The sequence below is a fragment of the Ciconia boyciana genome, chromosome 2, assembly GCF_034638445.1.
Source record: "Ciconia boyciana chromosome 2, ASM3463844v1, whole genome shotgun sequence".
NCBI classification, from domain to species: Eukaryota; Metazoa; Chordata; class Aves; order Ciconiiformes; family Ciconiidae; genus Ciconia; species Ciconia boyciana.
In genome coordinates, this window is record NC_132935.1 from 122,364,145 (window position 1) to 122,384,581 (window position 20,437).

General features: G+C 42.6%; 1 protein-coding gene across 1 annotated transcript in view; it reads left to right on the top strand.

The window, feature by feature from the left end:
• The window catches only part of ABHD5 (abhydrolase domain containing 5, lysophosphatidic acid acyltransferase), a 32,408-nt gene extending 20,030 nt beyond the window's left edge, over window positions 1–12,378 (top strand). Inside the window, exons 4-7 of the mRNA XM_072853908.1 lie at window positions 2,913–3,067; window positions 6,515–6,626; window positions 7,178–7,364; window positions 9,279–12,378. Of these exons, the coding sequence (XP_072710009.1) occupies window positions 2,913–3,067; window positions 6,515–6,626; window positions 7,178–7,364; window positions 9,279–9,368 (544 nt within the window). The 3' untranslated portion in view covers window positions 9,369–12,378. The remainder of the gene's footprint in view (window positions 1–2,912; window positions 3,068–6,514; window positions 6,627–7,177; window positions 7,365–9,278) is intronic.
• The last annotated feature ends 8,059 nt before the right edge of the window (window positions 12,379–20,437 follow it).

Genomic DNA, 20,437 nt, shown 5'->3' on the forward strand with positions numbered 1-20,437 from the left:
TATAGATTATCTTTAAATCAGCACAGTCATTTACTTAAAGAAACTTGATACTGAATTTTAAGCCCAAAGTATTAATTATATGGTTTGTTTCCAGGTGAATAGAAATAAATAGATATAGTAAACATGCTTTTCTGTGTACTTTTCTGTATCTCTTTGTTTTTGTTCAGTACCCCCTTGCCATGTTATAAGGTGAAATAGCAAAAATCGTATTTATGGGTGAATGTTTTGTGACATCTCTGATCAAACATAGATTTGTGAAGGGAAAATAGGCCTGTTTCTGCCAAACTTCCCATTATTATGGATAACATTGAAACTTCTGAACGTAATTTGTGCCTATATGCTAGCAGTCGGCCTGGTGCCAGCATGATGAAATAGAAATGATTTTAGTGACTGTTTGATTTAAATTGTCTGTATGCCACTTCATATTTCTTCTTTGCAAAACAACCCAGCTGCAGCAGTCCTGTAATTGTATTTCATCAGCATTTTCTGCACCACATTGTGGCCAACAGATAATCCTTTTTTTTCCCTTAAACTAATAATTTGTCTCTTTTTTGACATAGTCTAGTTATATAGCCCCTGGTGAGCTAGGATCCCACCAACTGAGGTCATTCTGTATCAAAAAAGGACATTGCTTTTGTTTAGATGCACGTAGTGGACTCCTGTGACAAACCATGAATAAAAGTTTAGCTTTCCACATCGTATGGCAGAGTCTATATTATACAAAACATATCTTATTCTTTTATATTCACATTGATTTATACCATATACATTTCTTTGTCTCTCATTTGGAGATTTTGAAATAAATTCATACATCATTTTTTCCTAAAACACTTTGCCTCTTTCTTTCCAAGTGGACGACAGCTGGCACATGCTGCTGGCAATGATGTGTGAAAGTAGTTGTGTGTCTAAATGCAGAATTGCAATGAAGAAATGCAATCCTCTGCTCTAGGGATGTAAACCTGTTATCCTCTTGGTCATAAAGCAACTTTTAGCTAACTGTAGTTAGTTTCTTGTAGGGATCACTTACCAAGTTCCTTATGCCTTTTTCTGAAGTATATATAAATGGCGCTACCCTATCCCTGTGGGATGGGATATTGTTTCTGCCCCCTGCTGACTGACATCGAAAGCGACACTTTGTTTTCATGCCTCACTGTGCTTAAGTTGGGGTTAATTAACTTGGGGGTGTTTCGGTTTGTGCTCTCACATTACTAATGTTTCTCTGAAATTAAACCAACACCATCAAATTAGCAAATTGAGTGGTAGGATCTTAAGACAGCATTGAATCAAGCGATAAATATAGCACAGCTTTCAGCCGGATTATCTAACAATGCACTAGAGGCTTAAGGGATCCTGGATACATATTGTTAGGAAAGTAGATCTGCTTCTCCAAGCTTAGATGATCTGTTAATTTACTACATTGTACCAAAATTGTTCACGGGACACCTGAAGTTACTAATCCAAAAAGATTCCCATTTAGAATATTCCCAGGTGGTGGTGGGTCATAATTTTCAAATACTGCAACTTCTGGACTATTACTTTTGGAATGATTCTCATGGTCAACTTCCCGTTATCCTGGGTTATGTTTTAGGCTTGATTACCAAAAGGAGAAATGTCAAATGGGAAGGAAAAGTGTTAAGAAAGGAAACATGAAAAAAAGCTTACTCTATTTTTATTCATGTGTTTGCTGTGTTATGTTTAATGCCATAGTTCGTGCACAGAATGTGTGGCTGTCCTGAATGGCTCCTCATTGCTTGCACTCCTTAGCCTCTAATCTCTCCTGCTTGGTTTGTATAGTTAAATTCTACCCTGTCCTCTCTTACCGTTGGTGTTTGCTGCTGTGTGCAAATACACTCGTGGCTGAGCTGACAGCCAAGAAACATCTTTGTGAGGTAAATCCTTTTCAACCCCTCATTTCAAGCACAGATTTTTGGTTTCCCAACTGATTATAGTCCAGAAACAGCCTTTGGAATCACTTCTGACATCGTTTTAGGCACTAAGAACTCTGCTGTATTAAATATCTAATCTCATGGCTTTGAAAGAGAAGGAACTCATGAAGAAGAAAGTAAAGATGATGAAGCTTGCATGGAAAATCACTTTAAATATGCAAAACTATAGTTGAAGAATCACTTTTTCAGAAATCAGCAGTATCTAGGACAGTTAGAGTAGGTGTTATTATGGGATTAAACAGAAATGGACAATTCCAATCTACCAAGATGAAATAGATTTTTTGCTTGAGGGGGACTCGCAGCATGAAGTGACTGATAGTTGCATGTGCTGGAGACTCCTACTATGCTCTCTGTACTGAGATTCCTTTGAGTAATAATTTTATAAATTGTGTCTCTGACGTTTCTTTCATGACCTAAAATCAGTAAATTTAGAAAACATCTGCTAATTTTGCTCTGCCTCTCTCAGTTCAAATTTTACTTTGATAAGAGGATTTTTTCAGATAAATTGCATCTCTTCTTAGAACAGAGATCTTAGTTGGCTTGGAAAAGAAAGACTTTTAGCAAATTTACTTAAATGAAACAGATGCAATTATCTTCTTTTCTCTCAAATTAAACTGCTCCTGCAAATAATATTGACTGAGCATATAGATTAGGCTATTTTTAAAAATAGGAAGAAGACTGGCCTTTTTCTCAAATGTGTGTGACAGTGGGTATCTATTGAATACTGAGTTTCTCTTTGTGACATGAGCTTCCAAGTTTCTGGTGTTCATACATACGATTAGTTGCAATTCAATCTCTCATTAGCAATTGAAAGCAAAACCATTGATGAATCAGAAACTAGGTAATAAGCCACTGTGATAGAAGTGACTAAAACAGGTTGCATAGTCCATGGATAGCACATTTCCGTTGTACTCAGTCGAAGAAAAATTAATGTACTCTAAACCTCTGAACCTTTTTTGCCAACAGGGTCAAACATCTTATCTTAGTGGAGCCATGGGGTTTTCCAGAGAGGCCTGACAATCCTGAACACGAAAGACCAATTCCAATCTGGATCAAAGCACTAGGAGCTATATTGAGTCCGTTTAATCCATTAGCTGGGCTGAGGATAGCAGGACCCTTTGGTGAGTTTTAGCTGCTCTTAAATACCATTTCTGTTTACGTTAAACATGGGGCAGATACCACATTAAGATAAGCTTTGTTGGAAGCCCATATCACCCACAGAGAAAAGAGTTGGAGGAGAAAAGTGGGAGGGGTTGAGGAAGGATGAACTCTTTAGGACAAGAGGGCAAGCTCTTTCTATTAGAAATACTAGTATGATAGTTTATAGCAAGCTACATTATATTACTGCAGGCTACTGTTATAGTGAGTCAGAATATGTGGACATCTGTTGGGGAAGCCTGACAAAGAGGCATGAATGTGAAAAGGTTTTTTTCTGGTTGCCTCTGGTCACAGTCCATTTAATTTCCCTTCCAACTGCGGTTTGATGGACAAACAGGATTTCCGAATTTGGTTAACATTAGAAGGCAGTCTCTCAAACTCATTTGTCTTTGGCCTGAGTTTAGAGAAGTTAAATTGAAACTGGGTTCTTTCCATTAGCCATTTTATTAGTCTAGCAAATTTTGTGGGTCTCATTGCTGTCCTGCATTACAGTGGCATTCTATCCTTCATATTTCTACATTTTTTCAACAGCATCGATGAGATGTTAGATAAACTCTATATACCCTAATACTAGGACTAGGTAGGGATGACCAAAAACACTACAGTTTTAGTTTATGTGGGGAGTGGGGAGAAGGGTGTGATCAAATCTTAAATTCATCATATGTGTTCCTTCTAGAGGGGAAAGCGGTTATCTGTCTATTACTCTCTGTACTACAGGAGTATCTGCTGGAGAGGCTTGGAAAAAGATATCCTTCAGGCCACTCACAAGTTACAATTAACTCACCTCTTCATCATTTTTAGTATTCAGTCTGAAGATAAACTAGTGACATTTCTAGGCTTTGTTTACATTTAAACCACATCTGTTTCCTAAATCTCTTTCTATAGAATATATATTTGAATATGCTGATCTATTTGATTGTTTTTAGGAGTGTGACAAAATTAGCTTTTCAGACAAGCAACATGTTTTGTACAGGTTTGTTTGGTTTTTTTTTCTAAGTAAAATGCTAATTCAGTTAACAAAACAACCTGAGGCATATTGAGTGATAAGCACTGATTTAGTGCCTTTTATCCAATAACAAATGCATGCATAAATCAATCCATGTGAAAGAGTTCAAAGCTGAAGTTGACTCCCTTAGCAAGTAAGGGCAGTCAAAACCATGCTGCAGAAACAGCCCCTGTCTTGGCAAGGTATCCCCCACCTAGTCTTGCTTACAGGTTGCTGTGGAGGGCAGTGCTTTTCAAAATTTTTCATCCATTTCTCATTTCACGTGTTAAAAAAGTTTTCCATCATCAACTTAATGTGCAATTCTTGACAGGTGAAGCATAGTTCTTGGAGAAGGGTAAGGTTAAACACTGTGCTGTGAGGTAGGCATCAAACCCAACCTGATGAAGGCACTGAACCAAACCCAGGTTTCCTTCTACGTGCACATGTGTTTAAGCTGCTGGGCAGGCGTAGCTGCCTGAACCTCACTGTAAAGCCAATTGCTCTTGTTCAAAGGTATGAGTTAGGCACTTAAATGTGAGCCAGGTTCTTTGGGATATCACAATGGTATCACATGGATATTTAATCAGACCCGCAGGCAGATACTTAAATCCGGGAGGGAGATAAAATCCAGAGAGATCTTTTTCTTTGAGTGGTTTCCAGTTAGTTGATTTGCATGTTTTCCTTCACTTAACTGGAACAGTCACCGAGGAGGCTCACAGTATAGGGGTTTCAGTGCTTAGACTGGATTTGTGAATTCCATTCCTAGAGCTGAATGCCTAAAAATTCCTCAGGACAATGGTAATATCACTGTGACCACACCCTTTTTGTAGCACTCACAGTCTTCAATGATAGTATTTCTTTCAGCATTTCCATAGACACTATGGATAACATCAGCCAGACAATTGAGGATGTCTTCAATAAACATTACAAGAATGAACCAGTGTGATTTCATTCCAAAATTTCTTTCAAGGTGCCTTGACTCCTTGTTCCATTCTCCCCTGTAAATTCTCAGGGAAGGAGAACGGTTTTGCAATTGGACCCACAGACAAAACACTTTTTATCAAAATGGAAAGTGAATTCTGAAATTTGGTAACTTTCAGTCCCTTAGTTATTGGAAATGGGGATGCCGTGGACTCTATGCTGATAGCAGGGGAAGACACAGAATTAGTCTCTTTCTTCCAGGTACTCTTATTCCAAGCCAGATGTATTGTTTGTGTTCAAAAGTACCCCAAACAAACAGAAAAAGTTAGAAGTCCAGCAATTGAACTCTCTATAGAGAAAATACAAGCAGCAGAGCAAATTGCAGAATGTTTGCAAAATCTTGATCACTTCAGGACTTAAATTGCTGTTTCATAAGGGAATTATTTCCTCTTGCACTGTATTAGTTTTCTAAATTGATTTAAAGCATACATAAGGGCGTGTAAAATAGTGTAATCTCAAGGTTACAAAAGCATAGATGACTGTGACAAGGTCTACGTAAATAGTACCAGGCCTTTGGCCAGACAGGTGGGAAGAAGTGACATCATCATCATTGCACATATTAACAACAGTATTTTCAGTTGATAAACCCAAGTGGTAAACTGCGAGCCTATCTCTTCAGGGATGAATAATACTCTTAAACTAAGATTAGCCTTTGGTGAGGCTATTTTCCCAAAGATCCGCCTGGTCAACTAGAAGAGGCTTCTTCCTTAAAGAAGTGATACGGAATAGGAGCTTAATTTTAGAAAGCCTGAACTGGCCCCTGAAGGGACCCGCTTCTCTACTTTGGCTGTTAAGAGAGCATGGGGACAATAACTTTCCTAGGTTAAATCTCTTAATTTATACCAGTTCTTGTGTCTTATACTCATGTCAAGATTTCTACACCTGTTTTTCAGCATAGACATCTGTTCTTTCAACTAAACACTAGTTAGTTGAACTAGCTTCAGAAGAAGACGGTTCTGTAAAAGGAGAGCACAGACTTGTTTTTTTAACAGTGCCTTCTGGTTCTGAGAGGTGGGATGCTTTTGGCCCACCCAGTGCTGCCAGAGCAAGGAGAAAGGCAGTGTCGGTATCATGTGAGACTAAACTGGTGGCAAAGAGATATTCTGCTTAGCCCTTTTGCTGGTCCCCTTTGCATGTTTCTTCTATTGCTGCAGTGGCCCTTCTCAAACATTCCTCGTATGTATTCAGCAGGGATTGAGTTACCCCTCTTCTGGTGCAGCATAAAATCCTTTAGAATATTTATGTTTCATTCCCATTTGGTGTAATGCCATCATGTTTTCCTAAGACATGCAAGTGCTGAAACAAAACGTTGGTTTAGAAGTCATCAAGCTTAGCCACAAGTTTCAAGGAAACGTGTTTGGAGGGCTGTAATGGAAAGCATCAGGCAATCTGATAAAGTTATCTGTACTGATTCCTCCTCTAATAGTGTTTTCTGTTTTAACAGGATTAAGCCTTGTTCAGCGTTTAAGACCAGATTTCAAACGAAAATATTCATCAATGTTTGATGATAACACTGTGGCTGAATATATCTATCACTGCAATGTACAGTCACCCAGGTGAGTTTGAGTTCCCCAATGTACGTTTTGAAGTCTGTCCTTCATTTACTGAGTGCCTGCTACTCCCTCCAATGGCCATGGCAATAGTGTGCATGCCTTTTTCTTTTTAAACTGTAACATTTATTGTATTAATTGAAGAAAAAAATAGCATTGCACTTTTTCTGAATTCCAGAAACAGATAAATGTAAAAGCTGTCCTAAGTCTATATTGCTTCTGCAACTACCTGTGTGTTAATTCTGAGAGAGTTTGGGCACTAATTTTTAATAAAAAAATTGTTACAGTGGTTTAATTTGTAAAGAATTTCTTGAAAAACTTTAAAAATAAGGCATTTCATTCTTTTAAGTGTTATCACTCAGTACTGTAACAACACAGGCCCTTTCTGTTGAAAATTACGTGCAAACCTTGAAAACTTATATTTCTTAATAGTAAAAAATCCCAGCTTTGTGTACTGTTGCACTCTGTGTTACCAAAAGGCACAGATACTCCAAGTTAGAGAAAAAGGCAGATCCAATGGAAATTTAATTGTTTTTACCCTTTTGAATGACTTGAAGTGGTGAAACAGCTTTCAAGAACATGACTATTCCTTACGGATGGGCAAAAAGGCCGATGCTGCAACGGATTCCACAGATGGATCAAGACATTCCTATCACGGTGGTCTATGGAGCACGTTCATGTATAGACGGCAATTCTGGCAGCACTATCCAGTCTCTGCGACCAAATTCATATGTGAAGACAATAGTAAGTTGACTTTTAAAGCAGCTGTTTGTTTATTGTGTAGATTTGTTTAATTGTATCTATGGTTTTTATACCAACTGTGGAAATGCTGGCCCTTTGATTTAAAGCCCAAGGTAATAACTTCGGATTTCTGTAACAGAGAAAAAACAAGTGTTAGATCAGAGAAAACCTAGACAAAAGAGTATTGAGCTCCCAGAGTAAGAAGGAAACTTACTGTAGCACTAGAAGCTGAATTAGATCTTTGAGCAAGGTCATTCTTCTGCTCTACAAAATATTTTGCTCTACAGTGTGCTAACACAAGTAGTTTTTGTGGTCACTGGTAAGTATCTGGGGTTTTGTGTGTGTTTTAAACCACAGCAGTCCTAGTATCTGCATATATGTATGACATAGAAGGCTCTCAAACTGTTCTAATCTGTCTGTGTAACACTTTTGTTTCTCTGATAAGAGAGTGGTTTGTACCTGGTGCTTAGGTTCTTGTAGGCATCTTTCTTTAAGTCATTAAGAAAATGCTTAGTGTTTGTCTTCCTAGCTAATACATTCTAGTTTAGAGGTAAGGCATTATAATTTAAAATGTGTGTATGTGCAACTTGATGCGAACGTGCACACTGCATTTTTTGTTGATTTCTATAAAACCAAACAAATTTAAAAGTATTCTTCACACATTGTCACATCAGTCAGCCGTGATAATTGAATATGCGTATATGTTACAATGCTATGAGGTGATAAAATGTTTGAATACACCAGCTGTCTTCTTACTGATGTCTAGGTCTGTCTGGACAGAAATGTACAATATGTGATGTTGATAGTATACTACGACAAGTCATTGAAATAAAATTTTATAATCTTGATGTAGCTGACATCAGAGCTGGAACTCAGAGAGAAAAGAGATTGTTATTGAACTGTTTACATGTGTTAAAGAGCACAAATATGTTTGAAAGTGTCACTTAACTGCTTAACCAGAGAGAAAGTTGTAACAAAAAGTCACTGTTAAGTGTACAATATATTGCTAGGATAAGCATATACCATTCAGGCAGATTTTTCCAGTCTGATCAATGGCTTTTAGAAGGGACTGTGGAAAACTTTATTGTATTCCAGGTTAAAATTTTGTCAAGCCAAATACAGATTCTAAAAGGTAAATTGGAGTGGTAGAAATTATAGAGACATTCAAAAAACCGTAGGAGGGCAAGGGTTCTCATGAGGCTGAGGCTGAGACATGGACTGGCAGTGTCATCCCTGGTAAAATGCACAGAGGTTCTGGGGTTTTATTATGTGTGTTTATTTCTAATTAATTCATACTTTGAGTTTGTGGGGTTTTTTAACATAATAACATAGCTATACTTTTATGGGCTTCAGGTAGAGACTTGAGAGGGAATATTTTAATGGAGGGAGGGGAAAAATAGATTTAAATACAAATTAATCTTGGAGTGATTATAAAATGGAAAGAAAATAGGTCCAGTACCTTTGCTGTACACTATGGTGATGGCTTGCTTCATACCAGTTTTGCAGAGAATTATAAATTATAGAAATGGGGTAACCACCCTGTGTGTGGTTACTTAAGCCATTAATTTTGTTACATAGTTGCTGTGAAATAATCTAGGTCACGAACATGGGGTTTTCCCCCCATATATTGCATCGTTTGAATTTTACTTGTCCCTGCTTAACATAGTAGTCGTTAATTCAGAGGGCTGAAATCTGCTTCCATCTGTATGATCCCAGCTCCTGGCAGCAGTTGCACTAACTGCATTAAGACAGGCTGGGTGCAAGAGATCAGTTCCAGTTTTGAAATTTGTCTTTTCAAGTAACAATGTATCAAGCAGGTGATGTGTAAAAGTCAGGTTCTTCACACATTCCAGTATTTATTTATTTGTTTCTTACATTCTTGTGATTTTGACCTGTTTCTTCACCTTTATCCTCTAGGCTATCCTTGGTGCAGGTCATTATGTGTATGCTGATCAACCTGAAGACTTCAATCAGAAAGTGAAAGATATCTGTGATTCTGTGGACTGACTGTCTTCTGTTCTTTAGAAAGCCATACCGTAGATAACATTTAATAGCAATACTCTCTAGGAAATCACTAAAGAATGCGGAGCTAATGCAACAGGCTCTGTTTGCACACTGTGTCTTCTAAGAAGCCATTTGCACACTTAAACCACTTAGTGCCTTTTTTGGAGGGTATAGGGAGATTTGAAGCAAACTTTGTACAGCTTTGTTTGAGATTGGTTTTTAGATTATTGGCCTGTCATATATGAAATTACATATAACTTTTTAAACTGGAATTTTCTTCAAAATATAATTGAATTTTGCACATGTTGAACTTCTAAAGATGCTGAACTCTCCACTAACACAGAGAACTTATCGATGCAGATACAATCTGTAAAATGCAATTTGGTTTCTTTATATACATTCATATTTTTAATTGATATTTCATAGCAAGAATATGAAATTGCTTATAAATTTTATTTTTGGAATCCAGAACTCCATATACAATATCTTAAGAGGGTGGGTTTTGTTTTTTTTTTTTATTGGAGCGATAACAGCTTATGAAGCTGATTTTTGGGAGAGAGACGGGGCCAAAATAATGAGCACTGTCTGTTACTGAAATATGTGTGTTAGTTTGTAAGGAATTGGGGCTCAACATTAGGAAGTCTTTCTTCTGCTGGATTTTATTTCCATTTATCTCAAGGCACCTTTTTCCATCTGTGCAACTTTTACGGAAGGCTCAGTTTGTAAGAGTCGATGATGTCACCAGCACTCATGCTTCCATAAATATTTTGGTATGTAGATTTCAGTGATTTAAAATACAGAAGATGGCTTGTTAGTTACTGCATCTATTTTTAACACTTTACTGCAAGATTTGTTACTAGCCTAAACCTAACAATTGTAGATAAGTTGACACAGTTTTGATTAGGGCTAGGGAATGGCCATCTGGATAGTGAGCATAATTGCCTTTTTCTTTAGGTAGAAAACCTAGTCCGCTTTTTAGTAAATTTGGGGCAGAGGAGAGGCAGAGGGAGACTATTGATGTTCTCTAATTGGGAACTACAACGGCTTAGTGTATTTTAGTTAACATGCAGCCTCCTTAGAGGAATGAGTATTACTGGAATGAACAATACCACGGTAACAAGTTATATTTCTTGGAGATTCTTTATATAATTACATATTTTAACTGAGTATTTCAATATCAGAGATAATCCAGTCTCTGCATCGTTTTGAAATTGTAGTTTGACGTTAGTTCTTCACATGCTTAGTAAATTATATTAAGCAAAATACTTTGTCACTTGAAAGCAAAATTATGTGGTGGTTTGTTTTTTAACACGTTTACATAAAACTATTGCTCTGCTTTTGAATATTAAATTGACTACTGAAGAGTTCTTGATACTTTTATACATAGAGAATTTGAATTAATGATAGCACCGTCTTAAAGCTTGCGTGGGATTCTGTGCATTTTTTTCTCAAATTAAGGAATTGTTGCACATATTTATGATGTGGAAGGCAAAGATACCTAAAATATTCAGGAAATACTCTGTGTTTCCATCCAAACGTAATCTCTCTCTTTCTGAAGGAGATATTTATCTATATGGTGCTATGTAAACATCAAACAGTCTTTGTAACTGCCTTGACTGGTAGCACTTAATATCTAACAAGCTAAAGATTTTAATTAAAATTAACTATTGAATTAAATTACTTTTTCAATTAGCAGATGCCAGAATTTTTAAACAAAATTTTGTGTTATTTGCTAAAATCTTGACTTCAAAATGGAAAATCAGAATATCAATTATATTTTTTAATATAAGCTATAAATTATCAGTCATGCCACCATTTAGGTGGATGCCTTCAGTATGTATTTTTTCACCCGTTTCAGTGTCTAATTTATATTTATCAACTTAAACAGCTGGTTTAATTGTGTGTAAAAACCTAATGCAAAAATATATTCTAAGTCTCCTCCGAATAACAAAAAGTGAAACAAACTATTGGTATTTTCAGGTAGCACTTATTGATGGGAATTCTAGATTCCACATCAAAAGATGGAAGTAGGGATAAAAATTGCACACTGAATGTGAATATTGTTTTAAATATCCCTTGCTTTTTTAGCTTATTGTAGTAATAAGACTTATTGCTTAAGTTTTGCACAATAAAAAAAAAAATCTTAAATGTTATGTTTGATTAATGTTAAGACATGTCACTTTTGTAAACATTGTGTGTAATTAAGCCCTGGAAATCAAGAGTAATTAATAAGTTGAGCTAAACTATCCAAAATACCTTCAAAATACAGTAATGCTTATTTTCAAATGTCTCAGTGTTCCTAGGTTTTCTTGTATTTAACTGAAACTGGCAAGCATTTGTCGACAAGTAGCTGCAAGCTCAGAATGCCGATTGTATATACAAAGAAAATGTTTGTTGGTTATCTTCCAGGCAGTATTAGATACTGCTGTGAAGGTCAAGATGGAATTTTGAATATCCTATTGTGTGCAACATAACCCAATAAAGTTACTTTACTAAACATCATAAGAGGTGCTGAACAGAAAATGAATGGCACATACTGAAAAGACTTGGGAGCTAGACCTTTTGTGAGCAATTACTGTCTAGAAATAAGCTCAGTTTCTCCAGAAGTTCTGTTTCCGTGCAATGACCAGTTGCTTAAATACACCACGGCGAGCACTGAACACTGATGGTGCTGTTTTTATTACAGCACTATAAAATAAGACAAGAATCACAGGCATAAATGCACCCAAAGATCTATCCCGTTCTAGCGTCAAAACGAAGACAGCTTTGTACCAGAGGCTAGGGCATAACAAAAAGAATCCAAAATATTAATAAAATCCAAGATTAACTGTCTAAGTCTCCAGGACACGCTCTTCTTTCTGAGGTTGTTGTGATAAAATTTTATTAAAGTAACTTAGTAATATTTTGTTTGCATGGCTGAGTTCATCTTGTTACTTATTGAACCCTGCCAGATTAGATTTTAGTTCTGAAAAACTGATTTTCAGAGAAGTAATTTATTGATAAGACTCTATAATAAAACATTCACAACCATCACAAAAAAGTCCCTGTTTGTATCTGATTGTGAAATGGAACAGAGAATGTGAATTCGTAGGCATTGAGCTTGGAAAAATGGGTCCAAACAGGAGAAATGCCGCCATCTGGTTTCACTCAAATTAAACCAATGCTGGCATTTCTTTTTAAACCTTATCTTTTTAAGGTTGCTACAACTGTTCGTGCTGAACTGATGTGACAGTCTCTGTCTGAAACGCTCTCTGTGGTTCGTTGTGGTTCCTCAAATTCCCAGCCCTTCCAGATCACAGTTATTCAGCTTTTTGACTGGGACTAAGACAAGATTAAATACAATAAAACCGTCTGGAATCAATGCGTGGGCAGACGTATTCAGGATTGCCTGTTTTGCTAGCATTGATTAGAATGTGAGCCTCCAGAAGCCTAAGGCTATTAGTCAACTGCTGTTTAAATGGGTAATTTCTTAGGGCTCCTCCAACTATCTGCCATTGCATTGGGTTCTGTTACGCTGGCCAGTTCACCGTCAGCCCATCCCGCAATGTTTAAGCATGGCAGCACACCCAGGTTGCCAGAAGCCTTAATCTGGGGATTTATTTTGTAGGAAACACAAGTGAAACTTGTCAAAGGGTGAGTCACTAAAGGTAACTGGAGAGACACATTTAAGTGGGACTAGTGAGAGCAGATCAGGACACAGGTGTGTGCAGCAGCTGCTTTCTGGGAATAGTGGCAGTAGATGAAAATGGTTGGAGACTTCAGGTTTTCAGGCAGGTGATGGATGGACCAGTGCATAGAGCAGAGGCACGAAGAGCTAGAAATGAATGACGCAGCTGAAAACAGCACAATTCAGCTGAAGAGCGGGGGGGTGTGAACGTTTGCTTCAAGAGCTGGTTCAGCTCTGGGTGAGGAAAAGGGAAATGGTGAGGAAAAGGCTCGGGGGTGCCTTGAGCATAGAGAGCAAGGGCTGGCAAACAAGGAGAGAGAAGAACCTGCCTGGGGTAGGTGTGATGTTCTGGGCTAGAGCAAAAGGTAGCCTGCTGCCGAAGGAGCGCCTGTAAGGAGACGACAAAGCCCCAGGTGGCCAGCGTCTGTGATCCACTTAAGTGCTAAACTCACGTATCTTCTCGTATAATTAATTCCTCATTGCCTCCCTAAAACACTGCTCTTTGTCTTGGCTATAGCTTTCTCTCTGGGTGCTGGAGCTAGGCAGCAAGCTAGTGTCTGCTGTTTACATCTCTGAGCTCCCTTCTGCTCAGTTTTATTTGGGCTAGCTAAGGCTGCCCTACAATAACACGGCTTACCAAGGTAAGGAGGATGCCTGCTGCATCAGCTAGAGGGAATACTGTCCGGCAAGCTTGGATCTACGGTAGGTGGGGTACTGTAAAGTTTGGGTATCCCTATTTCGACTAAAGCTTGTCCTCTGAATGCAAGTGCTATTTCACGAGCTGGACACCGTTCCCTCAGACTGGTACGTGGATGGGAAACGTTTAAAGAATGGCTGTCGCCTGCATTGCTCAAGAAATCATGAGAAACTATTCTCACAAGTCAAAAATGAGCTGATGGCAAAGCATGGGGCAGGCGGGACATGGGCCTGTCTGAGGTAAGATGAAAAATCAAGATGTACAGCAAGGCTTGTCACTCAAGACCATAAATCCATCTTTTACAAGAGGAGTGGAGGGCCTTGGCTATAGTCCGCTTTGCCTCATTGCGTGTTGATCACAGGAATATCCTACCTTAAGATTTGGACATGGTCAGTAGAACGTAGAAATATAAAATACGGAGATATGTCACGTATATTTTAAGAAACACAAGTAGCAAGAACGTACTGCACTGAAATGTAGACATTTTTGGATATGTACCTAATTTGCGATAGTAATTAGCAGCAAGATGAAGGTGGTGACAACACTATGAGTTAGGTGTTTTCTTGTATTTTATGCTTCACTTGGAAAGCTAGCAAGCTGAAACAGCTTGTTTTGGAAAGCTGGGTGAGGGCTGTGAGATGGCGTGTGAACCCAAATGTATGCTAAGAAGTAGATGTGCTTTGAAAATGAACTACTGCAAAAGCAGAATCTCCATATATTTACAGGTCTATTTCTGCACTCTTGAATTCACCTACTTGATGTGTAAATGACTGGAGCTGTATGTGCAGCAAGGTGAGGCTATCACTTCCTTTGTAGCTCCGTGATATTTAAATGCTTGCCTGATATCCCGCAGCCTTTCTGCTTTGACTTTATTTAAAGACATCTGCATTCACTCAGAGCTCAAACCTAAAACGGAGGCTAAACAGCTCAGTGGATGCAAATCCCCCAGCTAGAGCACCCCTCTGAAAAGGGGATTATTGCTCGTGTTTACCCGAGGTTCACGTTCTCCTCGGAGCCTGCCAGGAGTGAGATTGATCTCCCTCAGCTCGTCCTGCTGGATGCTGAGCCCCTGTGTTTGACCACACGCCGGTGGCCAGTTTTGCCTCATGAGTGCCCTCAGTAGATGCTTTGATAAATACAGGGTTAAGGAAAATAACCATTCTGCAAGCACTCTGCTTAGAGTGGGTGTGCAGGTGGAAGGAGACTCCAGTAGTGGGGTCATGCATGGGGGAGAAGGACCAGCACATGAAGATTCCTGAGAGCGGTGGGATGGTGAGCCCCATCCAGCCCTTGGCTCTGCTCTGGCTTGTTTCCAGGCTTGCAGGGCCTGAGCAGTGTGCCACTGTCATCTGTTTGCTGCATGCCCCTGACTCAATTTTGCATCCAGCTGCCTGAGCTGCAGGATGATACCTTTGAGCTTCTTGGGCATCTTAAACACCTCTGTCCAAGCAATCCACCAGCAGTTTGCCTGCTTGCAGCTGAAGCCGCCAGGAATTTCTTTCCACAAAGAAACTTTGCAGGGTAATAGTGGGTGCAGGTAAGGCGCAGACAAAGCCGAGGAGATAACCTGCCGGCCGGCTCATCCCCCCACACTGACTCCTGCCCAGCTTTCAGCCCCTCTCCATGCCCTGCAAGAGGCCTGGCATGCAGCAGGTCCCCCAGGCAGGAACACCTCTCCCTGGCCACAGATCCTCATGCTTTCCTTCACGGAGATCTCCCATGCTTCAGCCCCCGTGCCGGTGGGTAACTCTGTTCTGCACAGGCAGGATCAGGCCGTGCTGGGACTTTGTGCATCACCCTGGAGCAGCTTCCAGGCTGCGTGGCACCCGCCATGGTTCCTGCCAGCAGATGCCTGAGGCGGCACCTACCGTGCGTTAGGGTCATGCCTTGTTCATACAAAACAAGAATTCAGGTGTGGCAGTTGTCAGAGGCAGTTGTCTGTGTTGCAGAATGTTGCAGAATGTTGCATAAACTATTTTATTTTTTTTAAATACGGGCAGATTTCAGCAGTAGTTTGGGGGACAACAGCTACTAACCACACGGCAGTGTTTGCCTGTTGTAGAATGGCTATAGAGTTGTTTTTAAAAGGGATCTAAAAATAGTTTTTACTAAAATGCTGAAGGGTTAGTGAGAAGCTGTGTTTATTTTTTTTCCCGGCAGTATCTGGAAACAGATGAAAATCCAGCCAGGTGAATGAATCCGACCTCTCATGGCGTCACATCTTTAATTAATAGACAAATGATTACCAAAGTATTTCCCCTGGCTCCTTCAGTGCAACCCAGCTCCCAGCTGGGGCTGCACGTCCCCCCCACCCTGATATCTCCATGCCTGCGCCTTTGGCCGCACGGGTGGACGGCAGGAGCAGGGATGGAAGGGAAGGCTCTCGCCTCCTTTCCTCCCTCAATTCTGGGCAGACCCCACTAGAGGGGAGGTGGCACTCCCAAACCGCCCCACGCCTCCCCCGGGCTCCTGCTTCTGCACGGCGCTGCCTTGAAGGAAAGAGCTGCGCTGCAATTTCTTCTTCCACACCCAATAGATTGATACCTATAGGTACGGGCAGGGGTGAAATAGGAATTTCATCTATTTGATTCACCCCTTTCATACGGGAAAGGGAGGGTCGTGGAAGGGGCGAGTGCGGTGTGGTCCCATTAACGTAGACCTCTGTAGTACTGCATCATTGTTTTATTTATCCTAATGTCTTCTCACAAGGCAGAAATGAAACCCACACAGAAAGACTAGACATTGGAAAGAGGAGGGGGAGCACAAATGAACCTCCTCTGTTATTACAGACCGGCCCCAGAATGAGAATAAATGGTGATAAGAGGAAAAATAACTGCGACACAATTATTAAATAAGGGGCAACTTTTAAAGTGGCTCCAGTCTGGCTTCTAATTTTGTTCCTGTAATTTGATTGTGGGTTTAAATGGGACTGCTTAGACATTAGCTACTTGATCTGCAAGCAGCAGCAGGTAAGCAGTGCAGAAGTATGCACTGGGGCACGGCCACGGGCACGCTCTGCCAGGGCTGAACGGGTGCTGCAGCCTGCTGAGAGGGAGGGCTGCTACCGCCCGCGGCTGCAGGGCTGGGGAGAAGCTCCTTCTGTTTCGGTGACGCTGTCACTGGCAGGTGTCGAGACCCCCAGAGGTGGGGAGACAACCCCCAGGTGGGGGCTGTGTGGGGTGCAGGGTATGGGTGAGGCAGCCGGGATCCGCCAGCCTGTGCCAGCCTCGCCTCTCGGTACACCCTGCTCGCCCCAGGACGTGCAGCAGCCCATCGCCAGCCCTGCCCTAGGAAAAGCGGTAGCAGCTTTACTGCTGCTTAGCTGGATCTCTGCAGAAAATTGTGTAGAAGGCTTACATGTATGCACACATGGGTGTAACAAAAAGGGAGCTGGAAGAAAACAATGCTGTACAAAATGAGAGCAAAATTCATTATGGAGATCATATTGACCCATTAGTAAAAAACCATAAAGATATGGCTACAGAAACCCGTTAGGTGCTGTAACTGGTACCAGCAGCTCGGGCCGAGTGTAAGGGTATCTCCAGCCTCCGTTGCAGCGTGCCACCACTGCATGTCACTGTTAGGACAGAGCGACACAGCAAGGGTGGGCTGAGGTTTGTGCAGCTCTGGTGGGGACAGACCCCGAAGTCCCCAAGGGAGGGACCACTCCTGTGGAGATGGGCTGCGGGAACCCAATGCCCAAGGCCTGTTGCCCCGCGGGGGCAAAGCAGCCGAAAGGCTTAGCGTGCCCTGCAAAAATAGGTTGTCCCCAAAGTGACAGAAACAAGTAGTCTGAGCTACGTGTTTAATTAAAAGGGTGGGGTTTTTTCCAAGAGGCACCAAAGTAGCACCTGGTGTTGATGACTTGGGACAGGGGAGTAGGAAGGGCCCCCCTGGCTGTTCCCAGTCAGCCCAGTCCCTCACTGGGGCAACTGGGGCTGCACCAGCTGCTGCCGAGGGCAAGGGACAGTTCACCAGACCTTACTGGTGGGGCTGGTAACGGTGGGAGCTGGGGCAAGCTGAGATTGCTTCCCTCACCTCGGCTCCCCCACCAAGGACGATGACCAGCCCATGGCGGGGAGCAGGATCTGGCCCCACCACTACTCAAGCATGGGGCTGGCTGGGATGCCGAAAGGTGCTGGGGCAAGCCTGTGAGGCTGAAAGCTCATCCCACAGTTTAGGGGATTACTCCCACGTGGCCGTTGTGCTGCTGGACGTGGCTGCTGGGCACACACCTTCCTGGTCTGGGTGCTGATGGTACGAGAAGAGGTGACACCCTGGCCCATGCCTGCACCCTCCCCTGGTGGGTAGGTGCGTGGTGAGGTGGGAGCGTGGTGACAGACCACATGAGGGATGACATGTCCACCCCAAAAGTGCTTGTTACAGACACAGGGCACGATTCACGGTTCAAGAGGAAGATTGAAATGCTGCTGTGTGCCAAGCATCAGTCATCAGGGGGCACGGGTGTAAGTAAAAGAGAAGCTCTTGCTCTCTGCCTCCTCACTCCATGTGCTGCCTGACATCTAATGACACCCTCCAGAAACAGGGATTTATGCCAAGGTGCGGAGAAGTACGTCAGGCCAGAGGGCTGCGATGGGAGATACAGAAGGGGAGGTGACGTTGCTGCAGCCAGGAGCATTTTAAGGACACAGACTCGTGGTGGCCAGCAGTGTTGTCGCACCTGAAGCCATGTTTCACCTACCCAACGCCTGTATTCGTGCATGCCAGCTCCAGCTAAACAAAAGCATTATAGCGCCCAAGTGGCATTCGGAAAGATGACATGGGAGATGTCCATGGCATCCTATCAGTCCTTGGACTGACCACCTCAGCGCGTGTAACATCATCTCCCTGTCCCACTGCAGTCCCTGCCCTCCATGGTCGGTCACCACTGAACCAAGGTGCCCGACCCGGACGCTGTGGCTGTGTCACGTCTCTGCAGGAGCGGACGTCGGGACAGGAGCGGTCTGGCAGCCCAGCACTTCCTGCAGTACTGAATTTCTTAGAGCATCTCAGCCTGAAAGATGTTCCCCAGTGGGGACATTTGAGCATCTTTCAGGCTGAGATGCTCCAAGATGCTCAGCTGCTCGGCAGGTCCCCCCAGCACACGTGCACAGGCTGTTTGTCTCAACAGGATATTAAAAAGAAGAGGTTATAAAAGCAAGGCGTGGTACGAGGCGAGGCTTAGCTCACAGCGCCAACATTTATCTCCTCTCCGCAGCTCACATTCAGCATGCAGGAGACATCTGCAGCCCCCGCCGCCCCCTCCTCGTGCCCCCCCAGGGCTGCCACGCTCCCCCCGGGGGGCTCTGGTGCTGTGACGGGGGTCGAGTACCCTGGTCCCACCGGGCTGTTTTCTCATGGGGGACCAGGAGATCTGTTTCAGCTCTGGCTGGGGCACCCGGTCCTGCCTGCGCTACACTGCCTGCCTCTGGTCCTGCCTCCAACATGGTCTGTGGCCCTGTGCTAGGGGTGGCTTCTCCCCAGCACGGACACCTCGCTCATACGTTGTCGCTTGTCTCCATCCCCATCTTCTGCTCCTGGCTGGATTTCCTGGTGGCACCCTGGACCTGTCTCACTGTGCCGGGGGCTGTCAATGGTCCCCAGGTCCAACCCTGCTATGCCAAATCCCCATCACTGGCCGAGTTTTGTTTACTCAGTTTCCCAAAACTCCTGAAAAAAATTCCCCTTTGCTATCTGATTCCCACCAGCTCCACATCTGGTTCAGCACCCAGGGCATATGGTGTTTCCCATGCCTTTATCAGGGAAAGAAAGAAAGAAGATCAGGGATCACGTCCCGCTGGGCTACGGGCACTGGTGATGCCCCCGGCCGGGGCAGGGTGTGGAGGGCGAAGCAGCGGGCAGTCGTGCAGGGCTACCCACTGCGACGTGAAATACCATCTCTCAGTTTTAATATCAAAATAGCTGGCTGTATTTTCTCAATGCGTGCATGGACAAGACAGCTTGCTATCTGGCTCCTGATTCCAGTGATCAGGTACACACACGCTCAAGATTCCTCTCTGTCATGGCTGCCCCCTCTAATAATTGTTTATTCCTATTTCCCCTCACTGCCCAGTCATTTTTTCTCTTTTCTCCTCCCTTCTGGTTTTACAGCCACTGGATAGACAGGCTCACAGGATATTTTTAGGTCTCTAAATTACTTTTCAGATCTATTCTAAATTTATCTCCCAATAATCTGAAGCCTTGACATCGCAGGGGTGGGAATCATGTCTGCAAAAGAAGAATGAAAAAGTTTAAAGCCCGACGTACTGGGCTGGACCCCTTCGCTGTGGCAGCCTCTTAGTCTTCCTCCTCCTCAGCCCTCACCTCTCCCACCACACATCCCCTGGCCGTCCCAGCCAGCATCTGCCCGGGGCGAAGGGTGGTTATTCCCACCTGATCAGTGACAGGGGTCCAGGGGTGCCCCAGGTATGTGGGGGGTGCAGGGGAACACAGGGGCACAGGGTGACAAGAGGCAGCACCCCAGGGTCCCATGTTAACTGGGTGCAAACCAGGGAGCCGGGTGGATAGCTGGGTTTGCAGCTGAAGTGCATCGAGCCCCGATGTTTTTTGTCCCTGCAAAGCTTCCTGTGAAAAAAAAAAAAAGTAATGTTTTTGAAAATTAACCAAGAAATCGGGTGTTCTTGAAGATCACGCCACAAGCCCAAGGCAAAGCTAGGAAGAGGAGGTGGGAGTCCCGGATCCCTGCTG